Source organism: Mycteria americana, chromosome 3 (genome assembly GCF_035582795.1).
Source record: "Mycteria americana isolate JAX WOST 10 ecotype Jacksonville Zoo and Gardens chromosome 3, USCA_MyAme_1.0, whole genome shotgun sequence".
Lineage (NCBI taxonomy): Eukaryota > Metazoa > Chordata > Aves > Ciconiiformes > Ciconiidae > Mycteria > Mycteria americana.
Genome location: NC_134367.1, coordinates 74,418,382 through 74,438,704, shown reverse-complemented (window position 1 = coordinate 74,438,704; position 20,323 = coordinate 74,418,382). Strand labels below are relative to the sequence as shown.

General features: G+C 34.7%; 1 protein-coding gene across 11 annotated transcripts in view; it reads left to right on the top strand.

Moving 5' to 3' along the window:
* STXBP5 (syntaxin binding protein 5) overlaps positions 1 to 20,323 on the top strand; it is a 115,663-nt gene that overhangs the window by 59,956 nt on the left and 35,384 nt on the right. For all 11 annotated transcript variants that reach the window (XR_012775303.1, XM_075499041.1, XM_075499043.1 and 8 more), the window contains 9 exons: positions 3,654 to 3,808; positions 4,877 to 4,949; positions 6,387 to 6,534; positions 6,932 to 6,999; positions 8,078 to 8,118; positions 10,262 to 10,482; positions 12,010 to 12,188; positions 14,013 to 14,138; positions 14,626 to 14,777. Coding sequence is in view for 10 of the 11 variants with exons in the window: in XM_075499041.1 (XP_075355156.1) it covers positions 3,654 to 3,808; positions 4,877 to 4,949; positions 6,387 to 6,534; positions 6,932 to 6,999; positions 8,078 to 8,118; positions 10,262 to 10,482; positions 12,010 to 12,188; positions 14,013 to 14,138; positions 14,626 to 14,777 (1,163 nt within the window). In the remaining variant the exon portion in view is untranslated. The remainder of the gene's footprint in view (positions 1 to 3,653; positions 3,809 to 4,876; positions 4,950 to 6,386; positions 6,535 to 6,931; positions 7,000 to 8,077; positions 8,119 to 10,261; positions 10,483 to 12,009; positions 12,189 to 14,012; positions 14,139 to 14,625; positions 14,778 to 20,323) is intronic.

Here is a 20,323-nt window from a genome sequence, read left to right as displayed (position 1 = left end):
GTTACTATTGACAGTCATGCTGTACCTGGGCTAGGGGGTCAAAAGGCAAGTTCTTGGTATATTCCTTGAGCAAACTGGCATAGTTTTCCAATCTCAGAGCATAATGTCATTGTTCTCTAGCCATTTAAATTCATCTAAAATACTCCATCTCTTTGTGAAGCGATGAGTTCCAAGGTAGGTTACCTTTTGAGCTTGCTGAAGTGGTTTCCATGTTGCCTTTTATGCATGCTTTTCTGTCTAAAGTGAATCTAGAGAAGCTTTTGAGCTTCCTAATGCCATTTCCCACCCCTCCAGATTCAGTCCCTTGTAGTATTTACTCTGGTTGATATTACCATTGTGATAAAATTGCCCAAGCTTATTCTTCGCTACTAGAGCTCTGCATAATAGAAATTACAGCTCAAAAGTCTCTCCGTAAAACATAATCAAATCAAAAAGGATATTGTCTTGGTAGCTAATGCAGCTGTCATTGACTAACTGTAGAGCAGTATCCCTTAGCAAGATGGATGTGTATAATTGGGACCCAGAGGTTACAATAATAATAAGGTCTCTAGATGATAAGTAAAAGTTCTTGATCTGTTAATTTATTTTGGATAGTACTATTTTGTTGTGTGTTTTGTTGTCAATTCAAAAGCACACTTCCCAAAATGAATTTGTAGTTTATCTTCACTACTACAAGATTTCCCGACTTAAGCTAAACCAACTCTTGTAGTCTTTTCCACCTTTATTACTAGGGATTAACTTCTTGACAGATTCACCCATGGTTTGATAAGTAAGCCAACTGGTACCAATGGCCTGACTTCTGTATATACTGTTCTCTCTCACATCCAGATTGCCAGAAACTGACTCACATCTGACAGCTTACTTCTAAAATTGAGCAGAAACATCCTCCAGGGTTGTGAGACACTCAGCTCTCAGTTGTGTTATGGTTTTCATACACTGCAAGACATAGGCCTGTGTTTTCTGAAATTTTTTGCAATGAAACATTGCCCCCCTTTGTAGTGAATTTTTTATAGTGTTCCCCAATGATTTTGCAGATTTAACTGATGAGGAAATTAATGTGAAGGCATTGCTTCCATACCTGCTGAAGCAGAACTGTTTCAAAGAGGAATCTCTGTATTAGCTGCTGCTAAAAATGCTATATAGTGATTCTCTAAGAGCTGAGCACTGCTTTTTGTTAATGTTTTCCATTGTTTCAGGTAGGTAAAACGTAAATATCAAAGTTTGATCCATCTCATCTGTTATGTAAAGTACAGGGTTTTTTACTTTTAAATTATGCATTTCTATTTAACATTAATGTCCACTAACCTCTTAATATGTATCACAACTGAAGGACAACACTAAGTATTTAATTAGAAAATGCACAGCTTGTGTTCATGGTAAATCCATGGTTTCATGAAAATATGAAAAGTTCATACACAAACCTGTGTTAGTCTTTCTGGCAGACTGAAGTCAACTTTGATCTTTGACTCATCTGTGAAAAATCCATGTGACAGATCCATTAATCTCTTCTTAGCTCTTCCATTCTTTGCTTCGTAAGGATACAGACTCTGGCAAGCCTGCCCAAAGCAACCTGATTACTTTGAAATAAAACCAGGAGAAACCACCATGCAGTTTTCACTGTGATGTATGAAACTTAGGAACTGAACTTTGTCACTTTGTTATTGTCAGTTGATCTTGGTGAACCTGGAAGTCTAATTACTGCATATTGTCCTGGCAGCATTATTGGTTAAAAAAGTAATGATTTAGAAGACAAAAAATACTGCAATAAATCATTCCAGCACAATGAGATACTGCAAGTACCTCGCACCAGTATTTTTCTCTTCATTGACATCCTGAAAAATATCAGGTTAAACAAAAGTTTGTCCTTTTCCTGAAATTACTTCATCAACCCGACCATAAAAGATTGTGTGAAGTTCCAATATGAAGAACTGAGATTAAATGAAAACTTGGAGAAAACTTACTCCTTTTCTAGAAATACACTTTTGGCTACTGTTGGAGGCAGGATATTGAACTCAGTGGTCTAATTTATGGCCATTCCTTTGAGGTCTCTTCCTCAGCTAGCAGAATTCTCTGATCCTATCAACTCTTCAGTCATAGCACTTTTTGAAGGATCAGGCAGATTGTGAAATAATTGTAGAAACTGAAAGCTTATCTCAGTCTGCTTTGCCTTCAATGCTGCAAACACAAAGCACGTTTCAGCCAAGCCTTAAACTCATGAAGGGCAGCATGGGCATAAACTAAACCCTTCATGCACAGTTTTCAAGAAGAAAGATGTACCTAATCTGTCATTTATGTTTCAAATGCTCACTAGTGAAAACCCTTTAGACAGTATGGGAAAGATGGTGTTACAGGAAAAGACAAAAAATAAAAGATCTCTTCAGCCTCGTTTTCACAATATGTTGGGATAGCTTTTTTCCTCTACAAATTTTCTCCAGATACTGACATACTAGTTGCTTCCAAGGCAGACACAAAGAAAGGGTAGGATTCCTACCTAAAATGAGCATAAAAGTAGATCCAGAGGAATTTCACACTCTAAGTGCCTATTTTTCCTCCAGAAATATAACCTGGAACTTGAGGCAATAGTCAATAATGGGTGAAATTTCTTGACCTCTCTACTTAAACAGTCAGTCTGCTCTTTATGCTCTATTTTGAATGTAAACAGTATTAAAATGAGTGATTACATTTGATAATCAGGAAAGAAGAAAATACCTAGTAAAATAAATATATTCATCTTGTTTTTCAGTCATCTTGTTTTTCAATAAATGTATATTATTGTATATTACTATATGTATAATGTGTCCTATGTTTAAGTGTATATTACTAAGCTGTATATTATGTGCATATTGCAGAAAATGTGCATGTATTTGAAAATATGTTTCTGTAAAGACTTTTAAAAAATTTTTGAAGGGAGGCCTCTAATCTCTTTTCTCAAGACTAGAAGAAATATTTTTGCTTTGCTGTACTCAGCCAGTTAATTATGCAGTAGGAGTAGTCTATGACATAGAAGTAGTTCCTTGAATTTTGTGCATGGTGGTAGGGGGGAAAATGGATAAAATGTATAGAGTAAATGTCTGATGCGAGAACTGTGGGCCTTCATTTATGTCCTTGCTTCTTAAAAGATGTTAGGTCTTTGAAGCTTACCAAGCAGCTGTTTACTTCTCCAAAACAGTCATATTATTGTGACTGCAAAATTACTGTTTGCAAAATTGTTCAAAAATTTAGGGTAATTATGTACAGGAAGTAAATGGGACTAGTTCTGCCTGATCCTGCTGGAATATTTTGTATTATGGATAAATGGGTCTGTTGGCAAATCTGAATCTGCAGTTCAGTAGAAAAGAAACTATTCTAAAGTTTAACAAAATAAAAAAACCCCTCATATTGGCAAACAGTTGCAAGGATGGGTTGAATAAGCAATATAGAACAAAAGGTTTGGAAGAGATGTCTGACTTGAGTTGTGGTCTTGTAACTCTTGGGTTTTAAGTTTTGAACACATAAATAAGCTACACATTGCATGGAGAGCTGGTTTGCATTATTCTTAATGTATCTCTGCTTAATGATATCTCATTGAACTTTATTATAATGTTACAAAAATTGGCCAATCTCTTTTTACTTATTATCTTGGCTTGATCCTAAATGCCTCTGCTTTATTCCAGGGAGCCCTTCATAATACTCTCAGGAGGCTTGTCATATGACACTGTAGGAAGAAGACCCTGTTTAACAGTTATGCATGGGAAAAGTACTGCTGTGCTAGAAATGGATTATTCTATTGTTGATTTTCTAACCCTCTGTGAAACACCGTATCCTAATGGTAGGCTCTGTAAAGATTTTTCTCAGTACTTCAACCTCTTCTCTCTGGAGTTTTATCCCATCAGAATATTCTTTACTATTGCCTTTCTGTTTTATCTCTGGGGATCAGACTGCAGGAGCAACATCTGTTATCCTTACTGTCTGAAGTCTGTTTTGCTTCCCAAAGCACCATAATAGAATAGTTTATTATAAAACCTATTTTTCTTGAAGAATGCCAATTACTGGTTACATGGTTTTTCCTTTTTAATCCCGAAAGTATGTGCAGATAAAAAGTAGCATTATAATTTTAAACTCTAGTTACTGCAGCAGATGTGTTCATCAATATTTATTTGAGCACATAAGACTTTTCCAGTCAATGCTAAATCTTGATTAGCATTTGTGTAGTACTCTTAACTTTTAGTGACTTCATTCATTCTAATACTCCCATGAAGTTCATCACTAACCTGTAATCTCTCTTCTGCAGAAGGGGATTTTTTTTTTATCATAGTTAAAGTAGTTGTCCCAGATTAACAGTATTATGTTTCTAATTACTCCAATGTTTTTAGCTGTCAACTTCCATCAGAGTATATAAAACTGCTTAGCTGAGAATTTGAGGTCTGCCTGAAAGAGGGCAAGATAAACTTTGGAAACTCAGTTTTCTTATTTTAGTGTCAAGTCAGCTGTCTTTCAATCCAGTTTGTAAGCAATTAGAATTTAAACCCCACTGAATATGAGGAAAAGCAGTTTGGGGGTGGGAGGATGTTATTGTTCAGTAATTGGCTCTTTCTCAAAAATACTGCTTATACAAGTTCCTCTGCATGTTCCTTTTCCTGTTATTTGAGCTGTTTAAATGGTTCTAGCAAATTGGAAGAGTTGAGAATATCGAATTAAAGGGAGAGCGTGGCTTTTCCAAACTTAACTTGGAGTATTCGGGGAGTGAGGGTATAAAGTATCTTCAGAAACTGTATGGTCATCTAAGTGGCTTTTCTACTCTCAACTGATAAGAGTGCAAGGACTGATTGCATTCTTGAGGCTGTGCATGCAAGAACGACATTTACCAATAAGTAACTTTTTTCTTTCTTGTTTTCAGACTTTCAGGAACCATATGCTGTAGTTGTTCTCCTAGAAAAGGACTTAGTACTGATTGACCTTGCACAAAATGGGTAAGAATCTTGTGTAGTCTTTTTAATGGTTGGCTGCAGTGGTCAGGCTATTGTTCTGCTCTGTAGCTTTTTAATCTACCATAATACCTCCTTGTCCAGAACATAAAATTTTAAATATTAAATATAAGGTTTCTTCGGCAGAACTGAGAATCTTTGTAGATCAACTTTTCTCAAGTTAACATCTAGAAGATGAGTAGAATATTATGCAACTTTTTCCAGGCTTGATTGACTTACAGAAATTACTCATAGATCACTGCTGCTTTTTAATTATCACAGTTTATTTTGAAGTTGATTCCTTAATGCTATGAGGGGAGCTTAGTGCTGTGGGGGGAAGGGAGCAGGGGGGAACAACTGTTCAGATAAGCCAGGTAATTTTGGCTGACACTGAATGTTGTTGTCATGACAACAAATTTTTGCTGATTTTATTGCCAAATGAATTGCTATCTATATTGCTTAAAGTAACTCAATATGATGCAATAAATATCATATACATAAAATTAGAATGGTAACATCTCCTCCCTGGTTTACTACTGTGGTAAGAGGTTGCTTAAAAGTAGCATCCTATTACAGTTTTCACAACTAATACTTACCTAACACATTTTTAGTCCCTTGTTACTTTGTCCATGGAATAGTCTGTATACTCTGTTAGGTGGTGATAAAAAATTCTGGATCCTGCAAATTTTTTTATCAAGGGTTTTGAAATTAATATAGGCAGTAACAACTAACTATTAAGGGATTAGTAGCAGAGAAGCCTGATGGATAAGATCTTTGTAGTGTTCCTGATTAAAAGTCACCAATGGTCAATGAAGGAAAAATAAAACCTTGTGAAGAACATCCTTCTAGAGCAAAACAAAAACCTGTAAATATGTATCCTTGAAGTCAATGGTGATACCTTAGATAATGAAGACTCATCAAATTTGGAAGAAGGTCAAGTTTAGTCTTAATATCTCTGCAGCTACTGAGTGATTTCATTTAGACTTTCCCAATATTATATGGCCATATGCTGTATCCAAAACTTGTTTCTGAAATACCAATGGCATTAAGCTTCCAACATTCATATGTTGAAAGATTAATAATACAAGTTTTAATGAGCTTGAAATAAAAAGGTTTGTACAAGACTTTTTCTTAAGTGAAATAGCTTACAGTTTCTGAAATTTGAAGTTATGTTAAGGCTTGTTCCATTTCATGTTAAAAAAAATCTTCAGCACTTATGTTTTTAGAAGACTTACAGTGGTCTTTGTTATAATTGACTTGCGAAGTATTAATTGTTTCACACCTGAAAAAAGCAACAAAATTGATAGATTTTTGCTACAGGATGTTTTATTTTCCTCTATATGAAAAGAATACAAACTTAGTCTTCAGTGTTTCACTTGTGTTCTGCATTTAAAAAACAAAGTTTTTCCTAGATTAACAGTCTTCCCCTTTCATCCAATAAAGGTACCCTATATTTGAGAATCCCTATCCTTTGACTATACATGAATCTCCAGTTACCTGTTGTGAATATTTTGCTGATTGTCCTGTGGACCTCATACCTGCGCTCTATTCAGTTGGTGCTCGACAGAAACGTCAAGGCTACAGTAAGAAGGTACAACATCTGGTACTAACATACGTATTTGAAAATACTGAAAATCAACAGCTGTAAACAACGTAGGAGTGGCCAGACCAAAGCTCTGTCTGACTCATTATCCTGTCTTTGGCAGTGGCTAATAGCGGATGTCTAGAGAGGATATAGCATATGTCAAGCCTATAGTCATACTTTCCTGATGTGCTCCCATTGATTGCCATATCACTGGAAACTAAGGGAATTCCTGGAGTTGTTTATAGCCCTTGCTGAATTTTTTTTTTTTCCCCCTGCAGTGGACATGTCTAATTACTTTTTGAAGTAATGTGAAATACTGGAATCTGCAGTATCTGCAGTAATTTCAGTGGCTTAACTTTGCTGTATGATATTTTCTTTCTCAGTGTATTTGTTAATCTTCCAGGAATGGCCTATCAGTGGAGGCAACTGGGGTTTGATCACTCAGAGCTATCCAGAGATAATTATTACAGGGTAAGTGACACCACAGTGTAGTAATAACTTTCTTAGCTGATTAAGTAGAAGTGAGAATATTTTGTTCCTTTTATAGAAAACAATGTTCTAACAGTGATTTGAATGATTTAAGAAATTATGTTCACCAGACAAGTCATTTGCATAATCTTCTTGAGGCATGGCCAAGAAAGTAAAGCAAAATGTGGAAGAGAGAAGGTAGGAACAAAATGATAGCAGGTGTTTTACAGGGATTATTATTATGATGTGGTATTGTGATTATGTCTGCTTGCTATCAGTATATGCTGGACGAAACTTATCTTTTATTCTTTAACTTTTGGAAAATATTTGAGTAGTGTTTTAAAGCATAGGAAGTCCATTAAATAGTTATTGAGTTCACTTCTCAACGGGAAGCCAAGTCTTATTTTAAAAAGGACAACCAAATACTTAAATCTGTTTGTTTTAATCTCTTTTGAGACTGATCCTTCTAATATTACTCTAAGGAGCATAAATAAAATTTAATTTATAACCATGCAGTGCATCACTGAAAGTGAGAGCACTACTAAAGTTCTTAAAACAGCCCGTTAGCCCTGCTGAGGATTAATGTCACTTTATACTACATGTTGTAGAGGCTTTGAGAGACAGTCCTGAAAAAATCTAGTCATCTGATTCTCAATTTCAAGGATAAATAAACAAGTTAGGTGACTCATTTACACCTAAATACAGTATATTTAAGCATCTCCTTTACAAATGTCACTCCAAATAAAGGGCATCTTTTAAGAAACAACACATGGTAAGGTATGCCAAACTGCTTATAGGAAATGCAGGTAACTGAAATCAGTATTTAAAATGGCAAATTAGTATTAGTACAGTAGAATTTCAGGGAGTTAGCCCCCAAATGCTTTTTTTTAAATCTCTTCTGTCTAAAGTAATCAGGGCACATGTTTAAAATACTGGCTTCCAATAAATTGTGAAAATGAAGTGTCACTAAGAATACTAATAAAAATAGAATGTTAGTCATATATTTTCTAATCAGTAGCAAAGAGGTCTAACACTCCAACTAACCATTTCACCATCTTACTAATTTTTTAATATTTCATAGGCATGCTGATGGGTCAATCAAGTTTTGGGATGCCTCAGCAAGTAAGTGTTTTCAGTAGAGATTTTTTTTCTGTGCAGTAGTTTTCTAAACTTACTGATATCTCTAATGGAATATAATTGCAGACTAGTCATTTTCATTATTTCGTGCCTCATGTAGAGTCAGTAACTCCATAGGGAACTTTGATTTAAAATTAAATAAAATTAACATTATTTCTTAGTTAATTGTTTCACTGTTTTCACCCCCTCAGTGAAAATGCACTGACAAAGGCCAGCTAGAATGGAAGCGTTCTAAAATATTTTTAGAAGCACATTATTGAGCATAGAGAGGCGTGACAGGCAAATGCATTCCATTTTAGTACAAGTGTATTTCAGTAAGTTTTTTCTGTCTTTTTAGACAGGAGAGAGGCATGTGTTTAAGACATCAGCTCCCCATAAATCACAATATCTAAAAATGAGAATTGGAACCAGTAGTAGTTTGCTAATAAAATGATCTAGGCATTTGTGAAGAAAAGCAGGAGAACAGTAAAAGAAAAAAACTTTTTCTTTGGTGGAACACTGAACAGGCCTGAAGAGTCTGATATTGTTTTACACCTCTCTTCAGTTGTCAATTGTGTCTGAGTGTCAAAAGTGTCAATTGTGTCTGATGGTCTACACAGCTAACAGTGAGAAATGCAGTAAGAATTCAAATTAGAATGAACTACACAAGAGTTAGATGGTTTAATTCATCTAATTCTCACTAACCTTACTCTTGGTACTTAAAAGCTGTCTGAAGCAATCTTGGAATCATTATCAGTTGTCTTTGAAAATTTGTGGAAGACTGGTGAGGTTCCAAAATGCTCTAAGGGGTGTGTTGGGTGTGGGAGGGAACAGATGCAATGTATATGTTTAAAAACTGGGAGGAGGAGTATTTAGAGTGTTATAGATCTTCAATTTCAGTTTGGGGTGGGGGTGGAACCTGGGAGAGGGGTGGGGGGGAGAAAAGGAAAAAAAAAAAAACCCAAACCTGATTGATGCTGTGTGCTTAAAAATTCTATTCAGTATAGATCTGTCAAAAGGAGATCCTGTTGAAGACATTTAGTTTCTTTCTAAAACAGATAAATGAACCTGTTAAGGGAGAAACTGCAGGTATCCTGTATCTTGATTTTTAAACTTTTAAATCTGTCGAATAGCACAGTCTTACAGATGAACTAGGGAAATGTGATTCAGGTAAAACCACTGAAATATGGAAGAAGACAAAGGATGCTATAAATTAAGTTTTCCTAATGATACGATTACTATTTGTAGCAGTGATTTGGGCCATTGACTAAAGAATATGCCTGTGAAGTTTGACAACAACACCTTGACAGTTTAAAGAGAATGGAAGAAAGAATTAGAATTACAGTTGAGAATGCTAATTACTGAATAGCATACAAAGACCATTTATTTGAATATAGGATCAATGATTTACACTCGGAAATTAGGTTCTGGGGAAAAAAACTGGAGGTCTAATGTATTGCAGTGTCAGTGTTGCACAAAAAAGAAAATCATTGGGATAAATAAATGAGAATATCTGTAAAACCAACATGGAGTAATTCTTTCACAATTCTAAACTGTCGCAAGGCCTCAGTAGAACAGTTCTTGGAAATGCGCTATCAAGAAAAATGTGGACTGATCAGAGGGCAGCGCTTTTGAATGATCAGATAGCACAAAATAAAAATTGGAGGAGATGAGGCTGTTAAGTCTGAGAACACAGGTGAGAGGGCATGGATTTGAAATACTGTAAGGGGAAAGGAAAGGAGCTTCGCTTTCTCTGCCATATGTAGGCTTAAGTTGTGGGTATGGCATACGTAACTAGATGTCATTGTTATAAAGAGATCCCTAAGTATAGTTAAATCTTGAAGCTGTGAGGGCTTAATTTATAGCTGAAGCTTAGTATATATCTTTCAGGAAAAGTGGTGATGTTTGTTTTTCTTTTTTTTTTTTTTTTTTTTTTAATACTAACTGATCCTGCATTGGGCAAGTGGTGCACTGCACGGCCAGAGTCAACACAGATATTCAGTGCTTCTACTCTGCCCTCTTTTGTTGAATATAGTGGCTTTATCTATGAAGAGATAAATATCTAATTTTTCTAAATTAGAAAAACTAACAAGAGAAAAATATCTGTTTAGATCCAAACTAATTTTTATCTCTTTTGATTTGTTCCTAGTAACGCTGCAAGTACTCTATAAGCTAAAAACAGCCAAAGTATTTGAAAAATCACGGAATAAAGATGACAGGCCAAACACAGATATAGTAGATGAAGATCCATATGCTATTCAGATCATCTCATGGTGTCCAGAAAGTAGAATGCTGTGCATAGCTGGAGTTTCTGCACATGTCATTATTTACAGGTTCAGCAAGCAAGAAGTGACAACAGAAGTCATTCCGGTAATTAGTATAACCATTTTTTAACTTTGTAGGATTTGGCTATAATAAGACTGTTTTAGCAATTTAGTTCTTCATTGTCTTTCATTTTATTAGGGAAATGGAGGAAAATAATTGCCTCGGAACAAGGAGATCTATTTTTGCAGAGGAAAAATAATAAATTATGAAATTCAGCAAAAATGAAAATTGCATGCCAAGATTTTGGTTTTCATTGGCTTTTTCAGATTTTGCAACCAATAACAGTTCTTTGTTCTATCAAAGCAAATAGTGGATCAAAACTTGGCTGTATTAAAGGTAAAATTAAAACAGAAGTGAATGAGAGGTGGAGTTGAAGAATTTTCAAAGCTTTTAGGGAGTTGATTCCATTTTTTTCCTTGATTCCTAATAATTACCATCTGTGTTGGCAAAACTTTTGCAGTATGCAGAGCTAGAAGAGTTGAAGCATGCCAGACATGCCCTAAGGTCTGTGAAGGACTTGCTGTGTCACTGTTTTATTCTGTATAAGATACAACGATGAGTTCTATTACAAGAGTTTGAGAAGTCCTTTGTTAAATCAGACACGCACATGCAACTTTACTTATCTGAATGTATGACCTGAAAGCTAACTTGAAGCCATTTAATTATAAAATATTGTATGTTCCCAGTAAAGCATTAATTGTAATGTAGTTGGTTTCCCGCCCCCCCTTATTCTGCCCCCTTCAGGTACATCTCAGTTTAAGGAGATGAGGCATGGTGTTTTTCCTTCTGGTGTTTACTTATATACAAGTACATTCCCTTCTGAGGGAATTGTTTTTCTAAATGATTTTTACATATCAACCCCTAACAAACTATTCTTCAGTACTAGGAATGCTTTAAAAAATACTATATAGTTCTTTGTTTCAGTCCATGAGTTAAGTTCTACTTTGCAGATGATAAGGATAAAACAGCAGAAAACTTTCTTTACACTGCACTACAATTAATACTAATATTGTTATAGACCCAGCAGAAGGAAATCTGAAATCATGATGAACTTAATTCTTTAAAATGTATGGTCTAGTTCAGCACAACATTAAACATTGAACTAAGTCCCATGTGTACAGTGCTACAACAGTATAAAGTGTAGCTGTCTACATGCCTTCAGCTCTTCTTAGTTTTAGCATTCCTGAACTACATAAAACAAGTTATCTTTAACTGAGGATTTATTATGTGCACAGAATGATAATTAAATGGGTCTCGTATCCACTGTTTAATTTCTTTCCAGTATTAAGCAGCAAACTTTTAAATATTGGGAAATAGGTTAGATTTTCAAGCTTTAACAATCTTCAGATATTCAGTCTATACTAGTTAGTATGACTCTGTGTTTCTGAAGACCACGTGTGTGTGTTTAGGTTGCACTGTTTATTAAACTACTGTTGTCTTTTAAAAAATGGAAAAGTCCTGGATGTCACTTTTGTCACTATCTTCAGTTGCACTTCATTTATTTTGTATGTAGTTTTTCTGAAAGGCAGAATTTACTGATAATTTTTTTTTATTTTTTACTTTCATTTACAGATGCTGGAAGTACGTCTGTTATATGAAATAAATGATGTTGAATCCCCAGATGGTGAGCAGGTGCCACCTTTACCAACTCCAGGCACAGGTTCCAATCCTCAATCCATTGTTCCCCAGTCTCATCCATCTACTAGTAGCAGTTCATCTGATGGACTTCGTGATAATGTCCCATGTTTAAAGTAAGTATATTCTATTATACTTTTGTTGAGTGTGAAACTTTATAAGAATGTGTTATGAGAATATATGTACTTTGATATTACTTCAGAAATGTCATTGTTGGTAAAATGTTTTATTGCTTAGAGCAACACTTTCCAAATATCTGAAAGTTGAGTTCTGTTTTAAGAAATTAATATTGCAATCTTAGTTTCTTCAAAATTCATAAGCTGATTTTAAAAAAAAATCTGAAAATTCTTACCTTATGACTTCTGCTTGCTTTAGGAAATTTTGGCATAGATGTTAGTATAGCTATAGATGTTCATGCTTTAGAGCAAACATTTTCAATAGCAGCAATATAGTTACTTTGAAATTTTATTGTCCATTGAAATGAATAGGCAACTTAATGTTTTGTGGCTCTCCTTAACTTTAGGCCAAGTATGTCTGAATAGATCTCACCTGTTAGTTTTCCAGAGCCTTAGTGATTTAGAGCCAAATCAAAAGCAATGAAAATGCTTACAAATAACTAACTGAGAGTTAATTCTCTTTAGGCTTGTAAACATACTTTTTTCATAACTCTCTAAGGGAACTACTTTGTATTTTGGGAACAAGAAACAATGAAATAAATGTCCCATTCTCATGGATCTTCATTTTGCATGATGCCTTGCAGTGTAGATCTTTGACCAATTTTCAGATTTTTTTAAATTGGGAGTTTTTTCCTTGAAGTTCTTCGTGTGAACTTTCACTTATTGAGAAATGAAGGTTAAAAGACGACAATCTTTTTTACTCTTCTACAAGAGTGTATTATGAGGCCTCTAGACCATCACCTTTTCCTTACAGAATGCACGTTGAACTTCATTTTCAGATATGAAGTTGATATGTATGTACTTTCTGTTTTCTGAAGTTTTAAGGTCTCAACTTTGGATTTTAATTCTGAGTGCATCCATCCAGAAAATAACTAATTCTGATGGAGTTATTTTCTCTGGGTGGGAGTTTTTGTATCTCATTGGTTGTACTGAGTTGCAGAAGTGTCTTTCTAAAGACAGTAAATTCTAAAGACAACTGGATGGAGTAGAAAAATTGGAAAATTACAAATTTTTGTAAAAAATTGGCAAACCAAAATATGCATTAATGAGAATGAATGGGTAAAATAAGGGGAATTCAGGAACTGGAGGAGCTTATGTTCTAAGTAACTTTTTTCACCTTAAAAGATGAAAGACCTAATCCTTTCTGCAGGACATTCATAAGTTTGTTCATCACCATACAAACAAAATCTTTCCAGGAGCTTCAATTCCCCCATTCCCAGGTTCATTCCATACAACTTGTCTACCATGATAATAATTACCTTGCTTTCATTTTTTCTACCATATCATCAGCTTTTTGTTTGGATTTGTCTCAATACATTGTGCTTCTGTTTCCCTTTTCAGTATGCTTCTTCCACGTGCACTCCTCACCCCCTTCCATTCTCTAAATCGGAGTTCTTTTGGGAACTCTGAAAAGAATTGGTAACACCTTCCTCTTAGACACTGAACACCTTTACTGAAGTCAATACAGCATGCTAACGCTGTTATGCCTTGCTCTGAAGAGGGGAGAAATGAAATATTTGTGATCATTGCTCAATGAATTTTCAATTAGGTAATGAATCAAAAGGGCCCTTAAAAAGCAGCAAATGACCAGTTCAATGTGGTTTTTTTTCCTAGTTGCTTTTTTGTGTTTGTGTTGATTTTTTTCAATTTTCCAACTTTCTAAAGCCCAGTGTGGTGTAGAATTTAATGAATTCTGAGCCCATAAGGAAAAAATGGAGACTGTGGAGAATCATAAAAAGATACCATGTTTTGTTTACTTTGCAGAGTTAAAAATTCTCCCCTCAAGCAGTCTCCAGGCTACCAAATTGAGCTAGTTATCCAGCTGGTGTGGGTGAGTGGAGAACCTCCTCAACAGATAACCAGCTTAGCAGTCAACTCAGCATATGGCCTGTAAGTATATTCTACACAGTTTTTTCATTATTCTGTTAAAGTGGTTTAAAGTTATCTATTAAAAATTAAGTCTCCATGTGTGTTCACATGAGCTGCACAGCAACACAAGAGGCAATCAGTCTTCTGTGCTTAAAAGATAATTCCTTTTGGGTCATGGCAGATCCTGATGATGCTAACATCAGGAAAAAGTCAGCGTTGCACTTCCTCACCTGGCAGTGTACAGCCAAGGGTAAATGTCATTTAAAGCTCTGTCAGATAGGTTGGCACGTACAATGATAGTGATCTATTCTACTCAGTGTCACGTGTTTTTACAAGAGAACAATTAAACAATACTGCATTCTTAAATAGTAATTTATAAATATGAGTAATTTAGGGTAATTCATAAAAAATTAGGAAGTCTTAAAATTCTGAACAGCAACAAATACAAATATAAAACTTCACCAACATTTGATTAGCACTGCCTTTCCTTCCCCTTCTCTTTTTCCAGAGTAGTTTTTGGAAACTGTAATGGTATTGCCATGGTTGATTACCTCCAGAAGACAGTGCTCTTGAATCTGGGCACTATTGAACTGTATGGCTCCAATGATCCTTATCGCAGGGAGCCACGATCTCCCCGAAAAACTCGGCAACCATCTGGAGGTGAGTAACCCAAAACTTGTTTTAACCAACTTTGCTTTTCATCTGAGCTTATCTGGGCTATTAGTGTATATTCTTTGAATACAAGCATAGTTTTGTCCATTGTGGTTTCATCCTTTCTTCTTGATCTGTCCCTAATGTCACTATTGCTGGCGCTTGTTACTTCATGTTTCCTTCAAAACTGTTGCTTAGAGGAATCTACTGATGCTTGATATCATTACTTATTTTTCAGTGTAATTACTTTCTAAGAAAAAGCAGATGGGAAAACATTATCTGCGTGAATAGATATAGGTATAAATGTACAATGGATCTATGCAGTTTACAAGATTTTAACTTAACAGTGGATGAAGAAGTAGAAGTATCCTGGTATTTCTGATAAACCTAGTACCCATATCACATGCTTGTATAAACCCATTAATGTTTGCAGATAACCAGTGTATCTGCTGGGATCTTTTGGCTTCCTACTTTAAACTTTGACTAGAAATGTCCCTGATAAGCTAACATATGTTATGTTCTGTATGCTGTTATGTTATGCTTAAGAGGAAGACTTTGATTTAAACGAACCAAATAAACTTCCAAATACAAACTGATAAAATAAATCTTTTCTGAAAAAGGACTTTGATTTTTAAAATATAGTGAAGAAGGATGTTTCTTTGCAGTTGAGGAGGAAAGTGACTTTTCAGTCAAAATTCCAAGCTTTTTATTGCCAAAAGGCAAATTTAGTATTTTTAAATTATTTTGTTGTCCTTGTTATGTAGTGGATACTTTTAATTTGGAAAAAGGCTAAAGACAGAATGATAAACAATGTCACTGCTGCCCCAAATGATTATTTTTTGATAGGAAATAAACTGTTCAAAAAAATTCTTCATGCTGTAGTGTTGGTTGCTTTATTTTGAGATCCAGAATAAAGTCCAGGTAAGTTCTTTAGGTAATGTTTTATTCAAATCGAAATGGATGCTCTGAGATGTATTTTAGTAAATCATTGGTTTAGGAAAGATCCAGTTAGCACCAGTCATATTATTTCAACTGAGGAAACTGGTCTAAAAATCATTAATGTAGAGAGAACATCCATAGTTCGTATCCTGTCAGATAAAATATTTTCTTCTAATAAATAAAAACTTTTTTTAAAAAATTACTTTTTAAGAGAGAAAGAAAGAACTTTAATGGCTGACTGGGTTAATTCCTCTTGGGATTAAAGGTCTTAAATCCTGCTTTATGCATTTAGGTTATAAACTGCCTTTTGGAGTGTTAAACATTACTTGCTTTGGCTTTTGTTATTTTATGTGTTGGATCTGCAAAACTCTGAGTTACAACTGTGTCTCTAAGATGTTCATGAATGAAATCCTTTTTGCTCATGAATATAACTGTTACATGAAATCATATATTTTTTCATCTTACATTTTAATACTAAGGATCTGCATGGCAAGAGCATTTTATAAACCTTGTTATACAAGTTATTCTGCTGGCTTTTCTGTCTCAAATGTACTGTTAGTGTCTCTGTCTTTCCTTTTCTCATTGCTTCATAAAGGTATGCTGACTGTGGCTTCTTGCATGTGTGGCCTTTCTAACTTATATTCAGAGTCTGTGAAAAAGCTTCGCACCTCTTATATAAGTAAGTCATCTTATGGCAATAGAATATTCTTGAACATCTGAATTTGATTTTTTTGACTTGTTCAATCACCATAAATATTTTTGTTAGTCCATTTTAATTGTTTTAGTTGTAGAAATTTATTTTTTTTAATCCATCATGCACCTATTGTGTTTCTTGTTCATGACAACTTTAAAAGAAACTTGAAGGAAAAAAGCGATCATAGTAGTCTCTGTATTTTGTGTTTTTAAATAAATATCAAAATTGAAAGGAGATCCTGTCTCAGAAGTTACTGATGTCTACAGACCCAAGATCTTACTCACCAAACTTAGTGTTGTTTTGAGATCTGAGGCTAAGAAGCTTCCCTTGCTTGGTCCCCTTTCTGGCAGAAAGAGCTTCAGAACTCTAGTGTTAGATTATTATTATTAATAACAAAATTAATATTTAACATTGTAAAAGACATTGATTTGTCTATTACAAGCAAAAACTTACTTCTACAAAGGTGTTGTTCATAGGGATTAAGAGTGGAGGTGTCTCTATTGCACAGCCCTGTGGGGTTTCCAAGCAGTTTTGAAGTTCAGGCACCTACGCGAGGGAGGTAGCCCATCAGACCCATGATTTACCTAAGGGCTTCTCTGACTTATTCCATCATTCACAGCATCCAAGAATTTGGAGAACCTAAAGCTGATTTTTAAAAGCATAACATTGGTCCTTTCCCTAGGATGCCAGTTTTCTCCAGCCCTTGGGCAGAGGTAGGTAATCTCACCCCATTTTTTAGTGAAGGAGAGTAGAAGAAAACTAAGCTAAGGGAAGAATGACCTGGAGTTAAAAAAAAAAAAAAAAAAAAAAAAAGACTTGAGATTGTGGTCCAGTTCTGTTAGTTCTGCTATTTTTTTTTCCCCAACAAGAAAAAAGAAATATATTTCAGAGAGGCTAGGTTCAACAGCCAAATAATGCTTTCTGTATAGTCTTCCATAGTCTGCTGCCAAGGGAGAAAGGGAGCTAGGCATAAAAGAAATGCCTCCACCTTAAGATGATACAGAACTGAAAACCAGGATCTGCCACTGATTTATTATTGTGAAGGGAAGCAAAAGATGGGCAGAAGTCCCGAAACTGGTTTCTGAAGCCAATGATTGTAAAGCTGAATTTACCTGGCCTATTTAATTTAGGAATAAGTTAAAATGGGTTTTGTATGAAAGAGTTAATTTCTTAACCATGTAGTTAATTCTCTTTCCCTCCATCATCCTCCCAATATCTTGATTAGCTGGAGCTACAGTCTTTTTAAAAACAGAAAATTTCTCTAGAGTTATTTAATATTTCTCATTATTTGTAGTTCTTTCAAAGTATGTGTTGCCCAGACTTCAATAGCTTAAATAATAAAGCACTGTTGCTGTGTAATTTTCCACAAATAAGTCTGTTACATTAAAGAACTATCCTTTGCTATACTTATAGGCTTGGAACTATAAGAGTCAGTCAGAACACTTTTGGATTTTGCATTCTCCCTTTCTTGAACATTAATATCTGTGTTTAGTGTCTTCAAAGATGCAAGGAACTTATGCTTCCTTGGTTTTGTTTTGAAAGATGTGCCTTCATTGAATTCTTTCTCTTTAAAACATTTGTATTTTAGTAATTCTAAATATATTTTTCTACAAATAAGACATTTTCAACTACTGTACACTAATAACCTTCAGGGAGTATTAGTACTTAATTTCTAAATCTTCCTAGAAAAAGTGCTTACATATTTCATGTGGTTGTTTTAGAGAAACTGAGTGTGCTTCCTATTCTCTTTGAGACAACCAGAAAGTATTTAAAAAAAAAAAATCATACTAGCCTATGCATGCATTCAGACAAGTTCTTAATTAGTTACATTAAGTTCAAGTTCAGACAGCATGCAACAGAGCAGCATATTGCTATTGTACATTTTATCCCAAGATTGTCAGAACCAAAAATTAAATTACTTCAATATAGAGGGGAGTAGGAAAACATCATTTGCTGTTACTCAACCATTTCCCTAGGTTTTGCCCAAAAAACACAGCAAGAATTGGTCCTTCCTCATTAAGAACCCTGCTGGTTCTGTATGTTCCAACATAAAATGTCAATTAAATAGATCATCAGTATCTGCTTATATAGTTATAATTTAGTAAATGGCATGTCCTGAGTCAACCAATTGAAAATTTAAAAAGACTTTTTTAAAAATGTGAGATTTTCCCTTCACTTGTGTTGCAAGAATGATGTATGTTTCTGTCATCTCATTTTTTCTACTCAGAAAATAAATTCACATTCACGTCTTAAAGCAGCATCTATTTAGGGACAAGGCTCTCTACACTAGCTAGACTGTAAAGTGTCATTTCAGGCTAGCTCAACAGATACAAGCTCCCAGTTGAGATCGTGTTTTGGAATTTATCAGAGATTCATACCAGGTATATTACTCACATGTTTTGGGTAGGAATTTATAGTTTGTGAAGCATGCAGTAATGTGTTTTGTGAAGGCCTGCTAGACACTGTCATCAGGTGCTTGTCAAGGATGAAAATAAAGTCAAATAAAGTTAACCTTTGCCTTCAGGTCATAATAGTGGGGAGGAGGGAAACAACTTTGTCCATGTGCCAAAAGACACAACATGTGTAAGTAAAAGCTTTATAGTGTGATTAAAACTCTATACACAGTGGAGGCTTACACTGTTTAGAGACTTTTGATATACTGTTTATAAAATATGACAGGAGCCATTAAGAAGAAAGCCAATATTGGTACCAAATTATCAAACAATTTGTAATTTTGTGACTAAACACCAAAACTTACAGACAGCTGTTATTTTTTCCTTGCTTAGTTACATAATAAAGTTCATGTAGGACACCCATCTTAACTCTTTTGCAACTTACTATTGGTGGGAGTTACAAGGTTTTATGTGACTTCTCAACTAGTACAATATAATACAATTTTTAGTAAGTTAGTATTTCTTAGTTCTACCAGAGGCAGTTTAGGATTCTGGCAAAATAGAAGCAGTTCTTGCATGCATATGACTTTTTTTTCTTTATTTATTTTTATTATACATCAAAAAGCCTTTTTTGAATGTAATCTACAAGGGTTTCAGAACCTGGCATTGAGTCAAACCTGAAGAAAATACATGCCTAGAAGTCTTCTGGGGTTGCTTGTTCTAGTTGTTTTCCCTATCCCCTTTCTCCTTGAACTGGATCTGGACATGAACTCTATTTGAATTTTTAACTTAAATTTCAATTAAACCAGACCAACATCAGCTGCGGCTAAGCCAAGTCCAGAACTGAATCAGAAAGTTTGATTGTTGGGTTTGGGGATTTTTTAACTACATTTTTCAGGTTAATTGTTTTTAATTCTAACTTTTGCATCTTCATATCAAGCTAGTTCTGGTTGTAATTTTTAATTAGGCTGGTTTCCAGTCAAGTTGTAGTTTTTTCAGATATATATCTGCCTAAAGCTTATGTGTGACAAACTGACAAATGTCTCATGAGACTTACTTTATACATCAGTTAACTTCAGCTGTAATTCTAAGGAGTTTTTAATGCAACATGGTAATTTTTATGTCTTTAATGACATTATTTGATTTTTTAAATTTCATTTTTGGGTTTTTCAAATTTCTTGCTAATAGAGTTCAGAGAGATAAGTTAAAAGCTTATTAAAAGGTCACTTTTCCATATATTTCTGTTCCAGTTGGGTTGTAGTCTTTGCAATTCTGAAATGGAAAATCTTGGATCAATTTGCTTTTGTAATCCATAGCAATTAGCACATGTGCGGTAAGCCTAAAACTGGAGAACTTTTCCAGGAGAGCTGTCTTACTGCCACTGCACAGAATGTCAGTGTACCTGCAGTTTTAGGATGAACAGCAGCAACAATTGTTACACGAGTTTCTTCTCATTGGTAATGGACAGACCCTCGTAGTTTACAGACTTAGCTCAGATCATTCTTATTATTCTCTGTTTAGTCTAATTA